The sequence below is a fragment of the Stigmatopora nigra genome, chromosome 15 (assembly GCF_051989575.1).
Source record: "Stigmatopora nigra isolate UIUO_SnigA chromosome 15, RoL_Snig_1.1, whole genome shotgun sequence".
Lineage (NCBI taxonomy): Eukaryota > Metazoa > Chordata > Actinopteri > Syngnathiformes > Syngnathidae > Stigmatopora > Stigmatopora nigra.
Window position 1 is genome coordinate 9,757,438 of NC_135522.1, and position 20,528 is coordinate 9,777,965.

General features: G+C 35.9%; 1 protein-coding gene across 1 annotated transcript in view; it reads left to right on the top strand.

Annotated features, from left to right (window-relative positions):
* pvalb6 (parvalbumin 6) overlaps positions 1-20,528 on the top strand; it is a 33,562-nt gene that overhangs the window by 11,792 nt on the left and 1,242 nt on the right. The window contains exons 2-4 of the mRNA XM_077734746.1: positions 19,002-19,069; positions 19,795-19,927; positions 20,043-20,152. Of these exons, the coding sequence (XP_077590872.1) occupies positions 19,009-19,069; positions 19,795-19,927; positions 20,043-20,152 (304 nt within the window). The 5' untranslated portion in view covers positions 19,002-19,008. The remainder of the gene's footprint in view (positions 1-19,001; positions 19,070-19,794; positions 19,928-20,042; positions 20,153-20,528) is intronic.

The following is a 20,528-nucleotide window of genomic DNA, read 5'->3' on the forward strand; positions in this document are numbered from 1 at the left end:
AAACCTTCCAAGCATCATGTGCAATGTTAATAGCATTAATTGTAATTTTTGCACTATGAAAGTTTTGGTGACTTTTTAGACTAATTGTTAGGGGTTATTCTGTCAGAAATATACATTAATATTCTGTCAGTTTTTGGGCCTGTCTTTGTATTGCGAAGTTAAAAAAGTAGATGAGATGCAGCCTACCGACTGATCACAAGGAAGAGGTCAAAGTCAAGTGCATCATTTAGAGTAGCTCAAATGTGTTGATGCAGCAAATTGCAAAGAACACTGCAGATGAGTGGGGACACCCTTTGCAGTCATCACTTGCTGCTTTTGCTCAGATCAAATTCACCCATACTTGCCAAGGGATTCTAGGTGATAGCTGGCTTTGCACATTGGAACATTGTTCTATGCACGCACACTGAACGCTCTGAACTTGGTGCCATTTTTGCTCGGTGGTAGTTTGCACATTGTGTTCTGCATACTGTGATGCCCAGAGGTGATTCCTAAAGGTCATCCCGAAAGTCACGGATTATATATTCAATCCATTCATATTTAGTTTCCCCTTCTCGTCCAAGGTTGGGTTACGTTAATGACGCCGAGCGCTTTCACGCCGAACGCTCGCTGAATCAGCACTTGGACATTGGTTCATTCCCCTGATTCGGCAGACTTGTGAGTGATGCTTTGTGGTTGGAAATATCCCTTTTGGACTTTTTGTACCTCAGAATGGCTTATTAGTATAGGCCTCCGTTGTCAAAGTGGTGGCCCAGGGGCCAAATCTGGCCCGTCGCCTCATTTTGTGCGGCCTGTGAAAGTAAATCATGAGTGCCGACTTTCTGTTTTAGAATCAAATTCAAATGATAGGATCTATAAGACTATAGATGTATATTATATTTCCTGATTTCCCCTTTTTAAATCAATAATTGCATTTTTTTCTCTCTCTCTCTCACCTCTCACCCTCTCTCTTTCCTTCTCTCTCTCTCACCTCTCACCCTCTCTTTACTTCTCTCTCTCTCTCACCTCTCACCCTCTCTCTTTCCTTCTCTCTCTCTCTCTCTCTCTCTCTCTCACCTCTCACCCTCTCTCTTTCCTTCTCTCTCTCTCACTCTCTCACTCTCTCTCAATCTCTCACTCTCTCTCAATCTCTCTCTTTCCTTCTCTCTCTCACTCTCTCAATCTCTCTCTTTCTCTCTCACTCTCTTTCCATCTCTCTCTCTCACTCTCTCAAACTCTCTCTTTCACTCTCTCTCTCATTCTCTTTCTCTCCTTCTCTCAATCTCTCTCTTTCTCTCTCACTCTCTTTTCTTCTCTCTCTCACTCTCTCAAACTCTCTCACTCTCTCTCTCTCATTCTCTTTCTCTCCTTCTCTCTCTCTCTCTCTCTCTCTCTCTCTCTCTCTCTCTCTCTCTCTCTCTCTCTCTCTCTCTCTCTCTCTCACACACACACTCTTTCTCTCTCTCTCTCTCTCTCTCACACACACACTCTTTCTCTCTCTCTCTCACACACTCTCTCTCATCCTCTTTCTGTATTCTTCTGTGGTCATCATTCAATCCAGTGCACCTGGGCTATAAGAGGCTGTCTGTAATGCCAAATGTTCCCATTGGAGGGAGGAGGGAAACACCAATGGAGAGAGGAAGATAAGAGAGAGAAGAAAGATAGGATTAAAAATATGGGTTTAAGGATTTATAGGTGAGGGAATAGGGCACGGGCATCAAACCACCAGATCATTTTGAGTAGCCCGCATCAGTAAATCATGTGCATTGACTTCATGGTTCTTGCAAAAATAAAATTAATGTGTTCATTCATTCATTTTCCTACCACTTATTTTCACGAAGGTCACGTTAGCACTGGAGCATTTTCATCTTTTGTAACGTTGAAGTCTATCAAAGCCAGCCAATTGCAGTGAAAATGAATTTTTATTAAACTTCTGTAGCTAAGCAATCAGTGAATGTTTTTTCCTTTAAAATATAAAAAATAAATAAATGTTTTCCCCCCTCTTTATATTTTTTTTATAAATAAAATATAGATATGATAAATTTTAAAAAAAATCTGAACATTGATTTTATGTCCTCCTTTTTCGATAAAAACATTTAAGTAACAAATATATATATATTGTCTTTACTCGCCTTCCTTTTTTGGTATTAAAATAAATTGTAAACATTTCTGTTAAAAGGCTTTAATACATAAAAGAATATTAGAAAGATTTTGAGGTAAAACGGCTTAGAAACAATTGATCAAGTGTCAAAATTGATCAATCCAATTCATTTGTTTAACACTCCAGTTGGAATGGACATGTGGCATTGTCAATGGTATTCACAGTTAAATATTTATAAGCCTTAGTTGATATATAATAGCCCTCCGACGACGGTGAGTTTGACATCCTTGGAATAGAGAATCTAAAATGTTCCAGTTGAATGAGGAATGATGAAACATAAATGTGTTTTGCTAACAATAAATGAGTGTGAGAAATGAACAGATCGTGAGCTGGAGATGAGAAGAAGTAGAAGACAAAGAGGGAGGTGTTTTTGTGGGAGTGAGTAAATGGTGCAGAGGCAGGGAGATATATGAGGGTGTTAATTTGGGTTGCAAAGGAAGCTTCAACAGGAAGGAGACAAGCTTATCCAATTGGGTGAAAAGAAATTACTACAAAGAAAAAAAACAATTAAAGGGAACGGACATTAGGACAGAGGATGATATTTACTCCTGTACTGGGAAAAATGCCTTAAATATTTCTTGTACTGCGTCAGAAATATGCCCATGAAACAAGTACTGACATGATATAAGATAAAAAATAAGCCTTTATACCTTCATTAAAATTATACTACAGTTTTTGTGAATTTGACTTTTGATTGATCTAAAGTACATGTGTCAAAGTGGTGGCCCGGGGGTCAAATCTGGCCCAGCGCATCATTTTATGTGGCCCGAGAAAGTAAATCATGAGTGCCGACTTTCTGTTTTTAGGATCAAATTAAAATGAAGAGTAGAGATGTATATTACATTTCCTGATTTTCCCCCCTTTTAAATCAACAATTGTCATTTTTTATTGCAATTTTCTGTCTTTTTAGTTATAAAATCATGTTGTAAAATCTAAGAATATATATATATATAAAAAAATCTAAAATAAACATTGCTTTAGAGCTATAAGAAATTGAATATTCAGGGGCTTTAGTCCAGTTCATTTAATCCATTTATTAAAAAAAACTGAGTGACTGGCTAGTGTGTTAGCATCACAGCTCTGGGATCTGGGTTCGAATCCAGGTCATGTCCATCTGTGTGGAATATGTATGTTTTGAAGTCCGAATGCTCACATGGCAGAATTGAGATTTTTTACTTAAAAAGTTGCAATTCTGCTACCATTTTTTTTCACTGGTCCAAATCCTTTCCCACACTTTTTAATCCAAAAATTACAGTATTTGTTAAAGAAATGGTCAGATATTGGGTTCAAGAAATATGGTTGGTTATATTTGCTTAAATACAATGGACACTGAAGCTAATTGAAACACATATTGGCCACATGTAGTGGTATCCAATTTTGCTCATTTCACCTGAATGGAGATTGGCAAGTTGACAAAATGAACAAAACAATCAAGACCTTGATGAAAGAAATGGACGGAGGCCAGCTAAGACAAATCAAGATATGTCTTTCTCTTGGTAAGAAAGGTGGAAAAAAATAGTTGTCACCTTGACAGAGAAAAAGAGATGGAAAAACAGGAAGATGTAATGATAGAGAAGGAAAGGAATCAAGGAAGACAAAATGAGAAAATGAAGGAGGCAAAGCAAAACATGTGCTTGAACTGAACCACGTTTCAATCTGTCAGAAAGAAAATTGAAAATTCCTTCTCATAAAAAAGGCTGCCTCTCAGTTGTTTGTGGTTGGCTGCAAACATGTTTTCTCTCCTTTTGCATTAATATTGTACTTTTGGGAATTGAGCATTGCCTCTATCTAAAATGAGGCTCTGGAGTTAGGATTTTTAAAATGGTCAAGAAGCCTAAATTGAATGCAAATTACCTATGGATCACCATATGAACTTCTCAGAATTTGCATGGTTTTATATGTGGGTTTTTTTCCAGTAGTACCCATGAATGTCATCCAATGCTTTTTGACAGTAAAGGAGAAAATCCCCTCAATAAAACCTATTAAAAAATAAATAAAAGTAAATAGAGGAAATTATTTCAAAAAAATATTATTTCAATAGTAGTATTTTATTTCCAAAGTTATATTTGTAAAAAATATTCATTTATTTATAAGATTTTATTTAATCTATTATTTTTTTTAAATATATTTTTCCATTTGAGTTTCTTTCAATTTTAGTTGGATTTTTTCAATGTATATTTTCAATTTTTTTCATTATTATTTTAATCTATTTCCACAACACTTTTTGATATATATTTCTTAAGATATTTATATTGATTTATTGTGGTATTTAGTAAAATTAGAATAAATAAATGGACGGGTGGTTAACATATTGGCCTCACAGTTCTAGGGTCGAGGATTCAAGTTTACATGTACGTCTTAGGCTTGTGTGGGTTTTTCTGGGTACTTCAGTTTCCTCACACATCCCAAAAACATCCATGTAGGCTGGTTGAACACCCTAAATCACTCTTCAGTATGAGAATGGGTCAGGGTGTCCCCCCCCACCTGGTGCCCGAAGTCAGCTGGCAAGGCTCACATTCCTATCATTAGGATTTTGTCGTTTTTGTCATTAGTCTTTCCAACACACTTCCTCCTTTCTAGCATCACTTGCCTTTTCCAATTACCCCCCTTGTCCATCCCCCTCAGCATTCAACTCACCCTTTTCTGTGCCTTTGAAATCACCTGCCTCACCTGTCCCCCCTCATTCCACGTCAGGATTTTTCATCACACCAAACACTACTGATAGCCTCAAAGTGTGGTTTCAGTCACTGTGTGGCATAAAGAGGACAGAGATCAGGTTTGCCAGATTGCAAAAATATTCTCGAGCCAATAACTTCAATCACTTCAATAAAAAAAAAACAGCATGCATAACATCCCATTCAAGGAAAGACGTTCTGATTACAAAGTAAAACCAGACAAAAGAAACAACTAAGTCAACACAGGGTCACATAAGGTTGGAATCATTGCTTTTTCACCGTTAAGCAGAATTGAATATGTATTTTTTTTCCTCTAAAAGGTTAAACCTATTGGATTATTTTCAGTTCAATAAACACAAAAGCTCAAAATTGCAGTCTCTAGTCTAGAGTAATCGCATGGGCTCTCACAAGGGGCATCTCCTATTAACTTTTAGGTACTTTCAGGTCACTTCCTTGTTAACTCATTGGCTGCCATTGACAGTATTAAATTAAATTGAACGAATATTACTGTAATGTCAGTGCAGATGTGCTCTCAAACATTCCCTGGAAGCTATGCTATTGGGACCAGTGAGGTTTGAGGACGATGCGAGGGTGCTTGTGGGGTTCATTTGACTAAAAAGCAATCATGTTTGCTCATTTCTCACGTGCATTCATAAGTACAGATAATGGGTAACGCTTAAACAGTTACTATAGCACCGTTATAGTTTGAAATATGTAATGCATGACAGCAAAAGAGTAGTTTCATTGTGTTACATAACACATGTAACATTAGTTCCAAGACCAATGGCAGTTCAGTAGTTTCAATACATCATAACTGGAGTGAAGATGCTGATGTAAGCAACTAACGGAGCTTCAAGGTGTAGGGTTAGGGTTCCTTCCCTCTGAAATGGCTTAGTTTTGTTCAAATTAGCCCAAATTTCACCAAGCTGCCCAGTGCATTTCTCTCCTACCCTAAATCTTTGAAACTAGCTCGAGTGAGTGGGAGAGAATCTGCCCAATTTGGCAACAATGAAGAAGATGTGGATGGAGTGTTTCGGGACCTAATACATGTCTCCCAACTCATGCCAACGCTCATTAGTGTTATCCAGCCTCCCAGGAAACATGCTTTGAACGAGTGATCAACCAAAACATGAAACAAGAGTTTTAGTGAGAATAGTTTGGCACACTAGGTTGTACTTTGACTGGTGCTACCACACACAATTATGGAAGCTTATGCATATTAACGCTAAGAAATTGGAGTTAGCATCACAGGTTACAGAGGTCTATGGAAAGTGGTTGATTTTTCTGATCGCACAGTTACAATGACCGGACCAGTGTATGAGCACGGAAAGCGTGCAAAATATAAGCAAAGAGATGAGCAGGATGAAGCGTCGGCCTGGAGCTGTTAGAGCCACATTAACACAGCACTGTTCTATCTGTAGTGAGCCAAGCGTAAATGCATGAGGAAGAAAGTGAAGGCAGTGAAGTGAAATTAAAACCCGGTGGTGATGAGATGCTTGCCTCAAAGCAATACTGACTTAATTCTCTTCCTGGTCAGGACAATAAACTGGACAAATAAGTGCAATTCAATCACAACAATTTTAACAACTTGGAAAATAAGTCTTTTCTGAGGTTTCTTATACCATTCATGTCTGTGTTTGTATGGTGTGAAAACATTGGAATATTTTTTTGGCATCAACCTGACTATGTTAAAGTTTGAGTTTTAAGTGCACGCTGGCAGAAAGCAAAATTAGAAAACAAGTTATGTGAAAAATTGACATTAAATAAAAAAGTTACTTTCAATATCACAGCGGCGTGAAAACATTGATTATTTTTACATGAACATGATTAGATGTTAGCGCTTGAGTTCTAGATAACTGCTGGCAGAAAGCAAAGCAAAATTTTTAAAAAAAGTCTCTAGAAAAATTCATGCAGTCATTCATCCATCATCTGAAGTGTTAATGTTCATGAGGGTCCAGGGGTGCTGGATCCTATCGCAGCTAACAGCCTGAACTGGTGGCCAACCAATCGCAGAACACTTATAGACAAACAACTGTCCACACACATTTACACTTACAGACAATTTGGAGTTTCATATGTTCAAAGTTCATTCATTCATCTTCCATAGCACTTATTGTCACAAGACTCGTGATGGCGCTGAAGCCGATCCTAGCCAATCGTGGGAATTGGTTGCCAACCAATCGCAAATATTAAAAAACAAACATCAACAAAAACAGTTGTGTTCTTGTCATGAGCAGTTATGACTTGCAAGGTCAACATTAGTAAAAATAAAATCAAAATTACTGGGTTATGTTAGGTTAGAACTTTATTTCATTCCATATTCAGGAAATGTATTGGTTGCTGTAGCAAGACAGACACAAGACAAACAAGACATTGTAGAACTAGGTAAAAAAAATGGAGCCACACACATGAAGTCCACAAGTTGGGGACCTTCTGCAGACTCCGAATGAGGTTACCACATAGTCCCTTAGTAGTCTGGAGGTTAGTATTTAACTCATTGGCTGCCGTTGACAGAGCTAGGTGCCTAATCCATCTGATGTAAACCAAATGAGTGATAAACTCATGTAAATCCACAGCAGAAGGATGAAAAGAGCCATATGATTGTGCGACTAGCGTCATAAATGCCACTGAAGATGTTAAATTAAGTGATATTTTCAACACTTTCAACATCTGACGTAGGTTATGCATAACTTGCCTTATAGAGACTGTCTATATCTGCATCTTAATCTTTCTAAATCTCATATTCATGAGGACGAACTGCATCGAAAAAGCTGTTCTTCCCAAGATGTATTTCTTGAAGCGTTCATGAATGATGCAGCATTTGTTACCATACCGCTTTAAAGATTCTAGTGCTTCCATCACGTCTTCTGCTGCCATTTGCAAGTGGATAAAGCAGGATTTCAAGGCAAAGCCACTCTTTCTGACATCCACTGAAAATAAAGTTTGCTTGAGTTCATCTTAACAGTCCATGTGGGTGGAACTAAAGCTCCTGAGTCTTCTGTAATGTAATAACTTCTCCACTGCAGTCACAAATGCGCACCTAATAAGGCTAACAACTCATGGCGGCATGGGACATCAGCAGCAAGAGAATCGATGTACACTAACTTCAAATCCATTAAGATGACTTTATTACAGCTTCCATTCTGTCGGACCATTACTGTATAATGCATTTACAATATCTCTTTCACAAAGCTATATATGCACCTTTATTTGAGTAATTAATGTGCCTAAAATACCATGTTAACATTAAATACATTTTATAACAACAGGTCCATATCCATGATTATTTAGTAGCATGCAATTTGTGTCACAATACAGTATGTGGTTCAGAAAACTGCTGTAATAACATGGAATTAAAAGATTTAACAAAGCAGAACTGGAGATTTTTTTGTGTCCAAATTCACAGGACCACTAAGTAATTATGTGTCCTGCAGTCAAAAATAAATTTTATTCTACTCCCTGAGAATGTTCGTGATTGGCCTGTTGATGATACCAATATAATGCTTCCTTTTTTTGTGCTTAATACGGAATATGGCTCACAGTTGGAGCCCCGAGACAAAAAAAAAAAAAAGATTAGTATAAAAAGGTGCCCTGAATAAGAATATTATCTAAGTACACTTATTGTATATGAATAAAAAGCCAGCACCACAGAAAGTGAATAAATAAGAGTGAACACCATCATCTTTCCTGTGGGGATTCTTTTATTATTTTAATTAATCAATTCTGATTTATGATATCCGTGGTTCCTTTCTGCTTTGCAACCAAACGAGAATTGTCTCCTCGGCTGACTTCTGGAATAATGTGCAAATTACATTAAGATGTAATGAAGCTGGCACAGGGTGAGCAAGTTAATGTTTTAATGAGGAAATCACTTAAAAATAAACAGTGCATAAAGGGCACATTTGCAGGAAAAGAGAGCACAAGATGCTTAGTTTTTTTTTTTGATAATCTTTTGTTTTAGTAATGGACATTGCACCATAAATCTGACAAATAAAAAAACACAAAAAATATTTACTTTGGTTGATGTACTAGCATGAGGCTAATAAAAATAAAGAGGATAGAGATCATTTTTGATTGAAAGGTGGAAGCTGGCTAATGGTGCCAACCATTTGAAATGTATTTTTAAATAGTCACATTTTAGTACCGTGTTTTCACGACTATAAGGCGCACCGCATTATAAGGCGCACCCTCAATGAATGACATTTTTTCCATATATAAGGCGCACTGTATTATAAGGTGCACTGTTTTATAAGGCGCACTGTATTAAAAAGGCGCACTGTCTATTTTGGAGAAAATTTAAGACTTTCAAGGGCGCCTTATAGTCGTGAAAATATGGTAATTGCTATTGACTTCCAGGTATGAAGCACTCACTACACAGTCACCTCTAGAGCCAGCCATTGTTGTTGTTTTGTATTTTTTTGTATAAAATTTGCAGTGGGGGAGGAGCTATATGATGGAAGATTTTGTAAACTAAGATGGCATCTGCATATTTAACAGTATTGTTTCAGTTCAGGCATTTGTGTTTTTTTAAATATCCGACAGTGGTGGTTTCTCGTTTTTGGTTTTCTGTTTTTTCCATATATAAGGGGTACTGTCTATTTTGGACAAAATCTAAGACTTTTAAGTGCGCCTTATAGTCGTGAAAATACGGTATTTTAACAAAATTGTTAGTTTAAAATAAAATTCCCTGCTATCTACGGCTTAAAAACAGACGTAATTTGGTATAATCATTACAATATAGAAATGAATGGCAACACTACCAAAATTGTGTAACACACTAACTCCAGTAATCCAGTTGCCTTTTCTTATCCATCTGCTTATTCATTTGCTCTAATTATTTGAAATTACTGCTGTTGATTCACGTCTCTTTTGTGTTTGTTTGCATAGTTATTTTCAATGTAAAATATGAGCCTAGGCTCAAAACACTGGTTTAAATTACACTTGTTAGTTAGCATCCTTTATGACTTGATCATCCACAAAAAAGGATTCCATCTCATATCTGTTACATTCTCAAGGTTTCTTATTTTTACAGGCTGAAAGACCTGTCATGTTGCTACTCAGGTTGATATTGTTGTTCTTATAGACATTAATTTTGAGGTCCTATTCATTCATCCATGATGAACTGAACATCTTGAAACTTGGTAGCTGTGGAGGAAGGGCTAGAGTCTATGGATCTTTGGAGGCCAATTTTAATTAATTAATTTTTGAATCAAGTCTAATGAATTAATTGTGTACAATAGTGAAGCAGTAGAATGATCTTTGTTGTATGTTTGGAATTTGCCAGTTGAGGGCAGTGCAGACTCATTGTTCGCCACTTATTCTTTTAACTTTATGACAGAATGAGACATAATTATTGTTCATAACTCATGATTTAAGGACAGATAGACACAGACATAAAAATAAAAAAGAAAGTGCAGTGGTAATATGCTGATACGGTGTCAATATTGGATCATATAGCAAGAGAAAAGAGTCGCTAGAGCACCATTCTATTCTGCCATCTGTCGACTATGCCATGCTTATGAGCATGATTTTAGGGGAGAACAGGCCCTATTTTAGCCACAGAAAGCCCCTTCAAAATGTGTTATTTTTCAATTATATTACCAGTTTGATAAGCTCCAGCATACCCTGCGACCCTTGTGAGGATAAAGCGGTCCAGAAAATGAATGAATGAATGAATATTACCAGTTTTCTAATTGGCAAGATGCACTTTTCATACTTTTCAAAATTTCACACTTAATTCATTCATTGATTTTCTGAGCCGCTTTTTCTCCCGAGGGTCGCAGAGGGTGCTGGAGCCTATCTCAACTGACTTTGGGGCGAAGGCGAGTGTCACACTGAATCGGTGGACAAACCCTTCCCACTCACAATCATATCTAGAATGACCAACCAGTCTACCATGCATGTTTTTTGGAATTTGGGAGGAAACTGGAGAACCTGGAGAAAACCCACACACGCCTGGGTAGAACATGCAAACTCCACACAGGAGGATCCAAATAGATTCCTATCCAAGACCGCAAAACTGTGAGGCCAACGCGCTAACCACTCATCCGCTGGGCCGCTTGCATAATTAATTTTCGTCATAATTATTTGTATTTTCAATTAATGTTATTTCTCACTTACTTACATTACCCATTGTCAACCATTGTCTGGAAAGTCTTCTTTTATAAACTTGTGGAGAGCAGTTAGTAAACAGGTATACTACTGTGTGCATATTCTTTTTTGGGGGTCAAAATGGTCAATTATTTGACCACGATTGAAGCCCTAGCAGTCAGTAGAGTGTTTTTGAATCTCACATTAGTATTCAGAGCACGTTGAAGACCCTCATTCATTTGAAAACAACCTGCATGGGAGTCCCATAAGTAATCACACAAGGTATAACCTTTACAATGAAAGAGACGCAGACGTAATCAAAACAATGAGTAGCAGTTGGACAACTGGGGCTCAAATTAGGATGTTGTTTAGCTACAAAGAGATTGTGTTGATTAAGTATGTCGATGTTGCCATTGATGTGGAAATGCAAACAGGTTATGAAAGGCGTCCTCTTGTCTTTAGCGGCTCCCCCTGATATTTCCTCTTGTCCAACAATAGTCTCATAAGCTTTGAGCAATACCAAACCATATTGCTTATGTAGATTTGATGAAGTAGCCGCCCCATTTTATGCTTATCGTCCCTTTGCTCGGCTCATCTAGAAATCCATGGCGGAATTTAGCGTTAACCTATGTGCCACAAACCACATGGCAGGCTTCATCTCTCCCTTTCTACTGTCCTCTACATCAAGTCCTTCTGGTTTTAATCTCTTCCTGTCATTCCTTTTTTAATATTCCGTCTTTCATTATCATCATCCCAGAACTACCTGTCAGTACTTCATCCTCCTGTCGCCTCGTCACAAGCCTGCAAGAGGCACATCTCTTGTGGCCTCTTTCCTGCTATGATGATGAGTTGGACTCAGCAATATATTTGAATTAATATACCAATAAAATTGTTGGACATTTTAGAGAAGAATGGCTTAAGACTTTTAGTGCCGCTGATGAGGATGTTGTTCTTTTTATTCACGAGGAGAAATCCTGTTCAGCCCATTAGAACTTTAACATTAGAACCAGTTAACATTGTTTTTCATACAAGCATCGGACAGTCTTACATCCCTGCTCTAATAATTCAATTTTTGTTCATTTTTTTCATATTTTTCCACTTCATTTTCAGATCCTCCATGTACTTGTTTGAGAAACGAGAAGGATTGCGTCTAAAAGTAATTTTCTGGTGGAAAATGTTCCTCTTGTGACCAATTTATGAGACTTATTAAACTCATTCATAGAAATAGTTACATATTTCTTATGCACCTATCAGTAGATCATAGATTAGTGTAGACCGGGGACAAATCTTGAGTATTTCAAATGTCATTTGTTATCTTCTTTTTTTTTAAATGCTTGTTGAACATCTAGTAGGGATGTGAATACTTAATTAGGAACGATTAATACATTGTGGCCATCTAAAAACATAAAAACGTAAAATAATAAGAAAAGTTGAAACCCTTCATGGCCACAAATTGATGATTTCCAACATTCCAAAATTCATTACAATTTGCGACCAGTACGAGTGGATTATAGAGAATCCAGATTCCTAACTATCAATAAAATGTGTTTACAGCCTTTATGTTACAGTGCATGTGGTCATCTTTAATGCATTGGAAAAAGGTCAGTTTGTGCTAAAAAGTATTCACATCTTAGTACAAAGTGGCTTTCATGGTTCTTCATTATGTCGGTATTCTCATTGTTCATTATTCATTGGACAGGTCGCCAGTCAATCATATATATATATATATATATATATATATATATATATATATATATATATATATATATATATATATATATATATATATATATATATATATATATATATATATATATATATATATATATATATATATATATATATATATATATATATATATATATATATATATATATATATATATATATATATATATAAAAACACACACACACAGGGCATGTACCCCCCACGACCCTAGTGAGAATAAAGCGGTTCAGAAAATGAATGAATGAATGAAGTTTGAGTTCATACTCTTCAGAAAAACACAAAGTTAATGTAGAAGCAAAACAAGACAACACATCAGTAGGAGTAAATACGTGCTCCACAAATTCTTTGAAGCAACCATTAAATGAAAAGAGAAATAATCAATTAAAAGTGTAAAGGAATGAAACAGACTCAGGTCTATGAAAGAGAGTGTTTGTGTGGTGGCGGGGGTTAATCATCTCAGAGGGGGATTAGAGGACAGAAAGGTCCCTTGGGTGGGTGCAGTGAGAAAATTAGGTGAAGAAATCGAATAGCTGCAGGGAGGAAAGAGCAATGGGGGGCAGGAAGGACGAAACAAGGATGGCCATGAAAAAACAAGAATGGTTGATGAGAAAAGAGTAAAAATTTGATGATCACTAATTGTGAGGTTTAATTAGTCATGGAAGCCAAACAATTAAGTAGAGGTCACACCCTAAACTGGACTGACATTGGAAAACGTAGGGTTGTCATTAGGGATGGTATGATATGCTTCAACTTACGACACAATGCACCATGATATGTCAAGGTCATGATATGATATGTCACGATACGATATTTAAAAAAAAAAGTAATTACAACAGGTTAATGTTGTATTAGTTGCCCAATGCAAACAGGAAAACAGACTAACAACAAATGTGTTGTCTTGGTTAGGCACAAGGAGACGGACAACCATTCACGCCCACACTCATATCTAATTAAAGTATTCAACCAGCCTACCGTGTATGTTTCTGGGATGTGGGAAGAAACCGGAGCACCCGGAGAACATCCACACAAGCCCAGGGAGAACATGGAAACTCTACAGAGTGAAAACCGACCTGGGATCGAACCCAGAACTGTGAGGCCGATGGACTAACCCAGGGGTCGGGAACATTTTTGACAAAGAGAGCCATAAACAATACATATTTTCAAACATTATTCCTTGAGAGCCATACTTAGCATTTAAAAATAAAAAAATACATGAAAATGTGAGCATTTATTCTTCATTTCACCCCTTTGAAAGTAAAAAAAAAGTCTGAATTATTTAGAGAACATTATTTCACTGTTGCTAATCAATGAGTACCAATGAAAAAATGCATGCAGAAGAGTCTAATGAAGAAAAATATGTTTTAAAAAGGCGTAGAGCCATATACACCCATCTAAAGAGCCACATATAGCTCCCGAGCCATTGGTTCCCTACCCCTGTGCTAACCACTCTAGTAATTTACCCACTTTAATAAATAAACACAACACAATGTCATTACTGTATTTAATATATTTCTATTTCATACATTTAAAGTTGCTGTGTCTCTTGTTATTAAGAAAAAATAATATTTCAACGTCATGTGAGTAGCCAGGGGAATTGCCTCAAATATGAATAAATATGAAAGACTATAATTTCATGTTGTGCTGTGTCTGAAATGTCAATGCTGGAGATTCAAAGTGCGATGAGTGTATCCTTTCCAGTCTTTATATCATGATCCATTCCTATCATTTTTTTCTGCGTATTTTGACAGTTTGTAAAGCTACACATGATCAAGCAATATTATGTCCAAAATCTAGTTGTCAGAATGTCAAAATTTGGAAATGTACCAAAGTATTAATCCAGAAATGCTGTATGCAAACACACTATTTTTATGTTTTTCAAAAGTATCGATTCACAGTTATAGTTATATTTGCACAGGCGGTCTGGAGGGCAAGTGGTAAACGCGCCAGGCTCACAGTTTTGGGGTCGAAGGTTCAATCTCAGGTTTGGGGAGTTGGCATGTTCTGCCCATGCTTGTGTGGGTTTTCTCTGAGTCGCTTTGCACTTATATTCCAAAGATATGCATGGTAGGCTTGATGAACACTCTAAATTGCCCCGAGGAATGAGTGTGAGCATGAATTGTGGTGCTTTTTGATGATTTAAGTACAGTCCAAATATTTGAAATAATAATAATAACTGAAGATTGAACATTAAGCCGAATGTTTATCACCCTCACATCAGCTAACAAGCGACTGAAACTAGCTGTTAAGTGAAGTGATAGATAGTGTTTGTCTGTACTGAAATGCAGTGATAGACAAAAAAGTTAAGTATATAGATAAAGAAAATTAAAAGGGCAAAGATGTTTAACTCCCTGAACTGGCTTTTCTATAGAATGAGATCAATTTTGATAGAGAGAGAGAGAGAGAGTATCTCAACCAGGTAATTGCATTCCGATAGCAACTGTTTGCTTTCAAAATTGAGAAGCAGTGGTGTCCCAGGGCTTACTTGTGATTTATTTCAAGGTCAAATTTTAATTACACGTAATGCGATTGACTGCACACTAACAGCTGTGCCAGGGGTAACCAAACTTTGTCAAAATGGTGATGAAATTAAAGAAAGAATTTATGAATAAATTCAATTTTAATGAGTGAAAAAAGAATTCAAATGAAACTGTTATAATCACTCTTGCATCTATTCTAACCAGGAGCATTTACTCGCAGAAGACTACCTAAATAATTAAAGTTAATGATCTGGACACTCATAACGAAATATTTATGAGCTTATACACATATTACAATGAGTGATTGAAATAATCTACATCTTTAATTTGTTTGCTAATATTACAATATTTCAAACAGTCTCAGCGCCCATATTGTTTTCATTATGTTTGTTTTGTAAACTGGAATCTCATTAATGTGAATCATAACAAAGGAAAATATGTCTAATTTGGGAAGACTCCAAAGAACTATGATATTTTTTAATAATTTGTAGACACATATTTATTGGCGGTTGGAAAAATAGCACTTTTTGTTGCCTTTACTTCTTACAAATTAGGTTTGAATAGTTTTACTTTTCTTTTTTTATTTATTTTTTATTTAAACATACTTTATACTCACGCAGGGGTAGGGAACCTATGGCTCGGGAGCCACATGTGGCTCTTTTGATGGGTGCTTATGGCTCTCCGCTAAACTGTGAGCTAAAATCTGGACACTATGTCTAGAGTCGCTTTAATCTTCCAGTTTTTAATCAAACCTGCATGCATGCATCTATTAGCATCAGGGTAACAATTTTGTCAACATAATTCTGAGACTTTTTCTACTTTGAAGGCAGTGAAATTACTAAAAATACACGTGTCATCATGTATTTTTACTTCTTGTAAATTCTGAGTATGGCTCTCAATGAATAACAATTGAAAATATGAATTGTTTATGTCTCTCTCTGTCAAAAAGGTTCCCGACCCCTGTATTAATGGAACAGTGGTCTATTGGTTATCATGTCTCCCTCACAGTTCTGTGATCAAAGGTTAAATCACCGGAAGGATCTGATTTTCCTGTGTGGAGTTTGCAAGTTCTCCCCGTGCCTGCATGGGTTTCCTCTGGGTACTCCAGTTTGAGGAGTTCTTGAGGCAGTTCCTGTACATTTTAGTTCACTTTCTGTCAATTCAAATTTGGTTGGTGTATCAATACCACATTGACATGATATGTATTATGAAAACAGAATATATTATTACAAAAAAATAATAATTCTACATACTTACGGCAGATGATTTTAAAATGCAAGCCTTATTCTGGGGTAATCTCAAAGGTTCTAAAAGTCTGTATGCATTCCTATCACTATATATAAATAACTATCGACTTTTCCCAGTTCTACTGAGAGCTGAGTGGCTTAGTTCGGTTATCTCACCAAGTCAATCGTATTCTCTTCATTTCAGAGTGAATTGTTTCATTTCCCCTGGACACCTTTGTGCAATAGGTCATGTAGGTAATAATAAAAGATTGAACGATCGGCCACACAAGTCAAGTACTTTTTTCCTATTGATCCATGTGTGCAGGTCCATGTCACATAAGTAGATAACAGTACAGAACTAGGGAAGCTCATATATCACCTACTGTGATAACAATGGCCGGATGGTGTAGAGTAGGGGTGTCAGACTCGGGTTGGTTCGTGTTAACGTGAACTCGATTTTAGACCATTTTAGATGTAATATTTAGATTCTTTTTTTTATAAATGGATTAAAAGAACTGGAATAAAAGCCCTGAATATTCCGTTTTTATAGATCTAAAACAATGTTTATTTTAGATTGTTTTAAATATAATTTTAGATATTACAAAATGATTTTTGAACAAAAAACACAGAAAAAAAATATTAAAAAATTTCAATTATTGATTTAAAAGGGAGAAAATCAGGATATTTAATATATATCTACACTGTTCATTTTAATTTGATCCTAAAACAGAAAGTCGGCACTCATGATTTACTTTCCCGGGTCACACAAAATGATGCGGCGGGCCAAATTTGGCTCCCGAGCCGCTTGTGGTAGTATGATTGTGAGTGCATAATGATTTTCCTTAAAAAAAAATCAGTTTCAAAGCACTATGCCACGCTACTGAATTTTGATTGTAGAATTAAAGATAATAATGTAATGAGTAAAAGGGTTCAGTAAAACTAACAACCAGGTATTTAGCAGCAAAATGGCCTAAAAATAACTAGATGTCAAATGTTAAATTAAGAAAAGAAGGTCATCAGTCAAAGGTCAATCAGGTTATGTCTCATGCTGAGTAAAACAGTCCAAGTACTCAAATTTCTTTGACTATGTCTACAAAGACAGAGAAAAAAGTCTTTACTCAGATGATAGTTTTACGACAAAAAATTAGACCAATCTGCCAAATGACTACAAGAATAAAATGCAAGCTTTCCAAAACAACCTTTTCTGATTTAGAAGATACATCAAATAAAAACTATTCAAAAGAAACCAAACCATTATCTGGTGAATTATATTTACTTCATCTATCGAATGTATTTATTTTTTGATGGGCTAAGGGTTATCAACCGCATTATTGGTTATCTTTTTTCTCTCCATCGAAATAACCTAGCAACAAGGACATGTAGACTTTTATACTCACTGCAGTAAAAAGACAATTACGTTGTCAGGATTAGAATAGTAAAGTCTCACTTGGTATTTCAGAGACAGCTGAAGACTCAGATGGTCTAGTCAATCCCTGCTGACTTAGCCTCCGGCCCTCCGCCCTGCTTTCATCTGCAGCAGCTCGATGTTACGGCACACATAAAATGTTCCACTCATAAATGGCACTGGCTGCCATCTGTGTCTCTTTCCTTGACTGTGATATTGTTCTTCAAAAACAATCCTGCTTCAGTTGCGTTCCTCAATTTGTCACTTCAAGTTTCATTGATTGGCTGCCAATTAATTAATTGGAAGTTTTTCATGTTTTAATTAATTCCAAATAAGAAAAAGAGAATGTTTTGTCTACTCTTTCCTTTTCATTCATTCCGTCAATTCAATTTCTGAACCGCTTTGTCCTTACAAGGGTCACGAGGGGTGCTGGAGCCTATCCCTGTTGACTTCTGGCATGAGGCGGGCACACCAATTGCAGGGCATGAGGATACAGACAAATGCATTCATGCTCACACTCATACCTAGTGCCAATTTAGCGTGTCCAGCCAGCCTACCAACCATGTTTTTTGAAATGTGGGAGGAAACCGGAGTACCCAGAGAAAGCCCCCCGCAGAACATGCAAACTCCACACAGGTGGACTGACCTGGATTCGAACCCAGGTCCCTAGAATTGAGAGGCCGTCATGCACTCATTTACCGTGCCGCCTACTTTTTTGTCGTATTAATTCGTATAACTTTTCCTTTTTTATAAAAAAGCCAGTCCGACCAGTTTAAATGTAGTGGTTGTTAAGTATATTTTAAGTAATGTGTGAGATGAGTGTCCATATCCCACTTTGAATATTCTTTGCTCTTCCACAATTGACAGCCCAAAGCGTCCAATCCATTTTTAAAGAAAGGGAGGTTGTTCATTTGCCTCCTACCAGCCCAAATGGACTGGATGCTGAGTCTCATCAAGGGCAGTAAGAGATGAGCATTGAGTGACAGTTCTTCTAGTTTACAGGTTGATGGTGATAGTGGTCAATGGGAGATAATGAGTTTATACATTCCATCTTTCTTTATTTTATTTGAGTATGTAATGGTTTCCCTACTCCGTTCCAACAAGTCATATGAGTGTCATACAAATTTCACTTATTTCTTTTGACTTATGATTTATGAGTGTAGTACAATTTTCCTTATTGCTTTTTTGTGGCCTTGATTTTAACTTTATCTCTTCTTCTACCACCTCATGTCTTTCTGACTTTTTCTAACACCCGACTCCAAGAGCCAAAATGGCGATGAACAGCATCCTCAGCGCTGACAACATCAAGAAAGCTTTAGATGCATTTGCAGGTACTTCACAGTGATTTAGCAAAGTGGCACTATTGTTTAAAATAAAGACATTTGTTAAATTAATAGAATAAATGTGGCGCCCAATGACTTGAAGCAAAGTGGGCCACTATATATATATATATATATATATATATATATATATATATATATATATATATATATATATATATATATATATATATATCTAAATATATCTAAATATATCTAAATATATATATATATATATATATATATATATATATATATATATATATATATATATATATATATATATATATATATATATATATATATATATATATATATATATATATATATATATATATATATATATATATATATATATATATATATATATATATATATATATATATATATATATATATATATATATATATATATATATATATATATATATATATATATATATATATATATATATATATATATATATATATATATATATATATATATATATATATATATATATATATATATATATATATATATATATGAAATGTCTTGGCCATCAGGGCAGTTTTAATGAATTTCAAATATAATTTGTCATATATGTGTCTCATATACACTCAATAACGCACCAATTTTTAATGAGAAATTCATACCACGCTCAAAATTAATGCAACAAATACAATACGTATGACCACATGAATTCTATCCTCAGGTAATCCCATTTACTTTGTCATATATTACTCTCTTTTGTGCAGTGGCTGACTCTTTTGACCATAAGAAGTTTTTTGAGATGATTGGATTGAAGAACAAGTCTTCTGACGAGGTGAAAAAGGTCTTCACAGTGCTGGATGCTGACAACAGTGGCTATATAGAGGAGGAGGAGCTCAAGTAAGAGAAAACAGGAACATTGATTCAGAACATGCTACAAATAGTCTTAATAAAGTCTGAACATAATGATTCCCCAAGTATAACCTTTTCATTTTATGCTCCTGTTCTTTGTTAGATTTGTCCTGAAGGGCTTTGCCAAAGATGGCAGGGACCTGACAGATAAGGAAACCAAAACATTTTTATATGCAGCTGATAAGGATGGCGACGGCAAGATTGGAGTTGATGGTAAGCTGTATTTTCCAATAAATAGAATGGAATAACAATAATATAAATAAGTGCAACAACACACCCTATTTTGGACAAATTGTCCCACCACAGGTTTTTTTTCATCTTTAGGGCAGAAAAAAACCTTTGGAATTTTTTTCTTCTGATTGATGTTTGATGGTAGATTTTAACACTGGTGTTATTAAATTCAATCCTTCACAGACACTGAAAGCTATAAAGGTCAAATATCATTGGATTTAGAAAGCTGGTACTCAGACAGTACAGTTAATTTTGTTGGAGATGAGTTTTCACAGCCCACTTTTGGACACATTCTCAACTCAATAAGTACAATTGATGATGCTAGCCGTTCAATCCATTTTGACTGGAAGGAGTCATT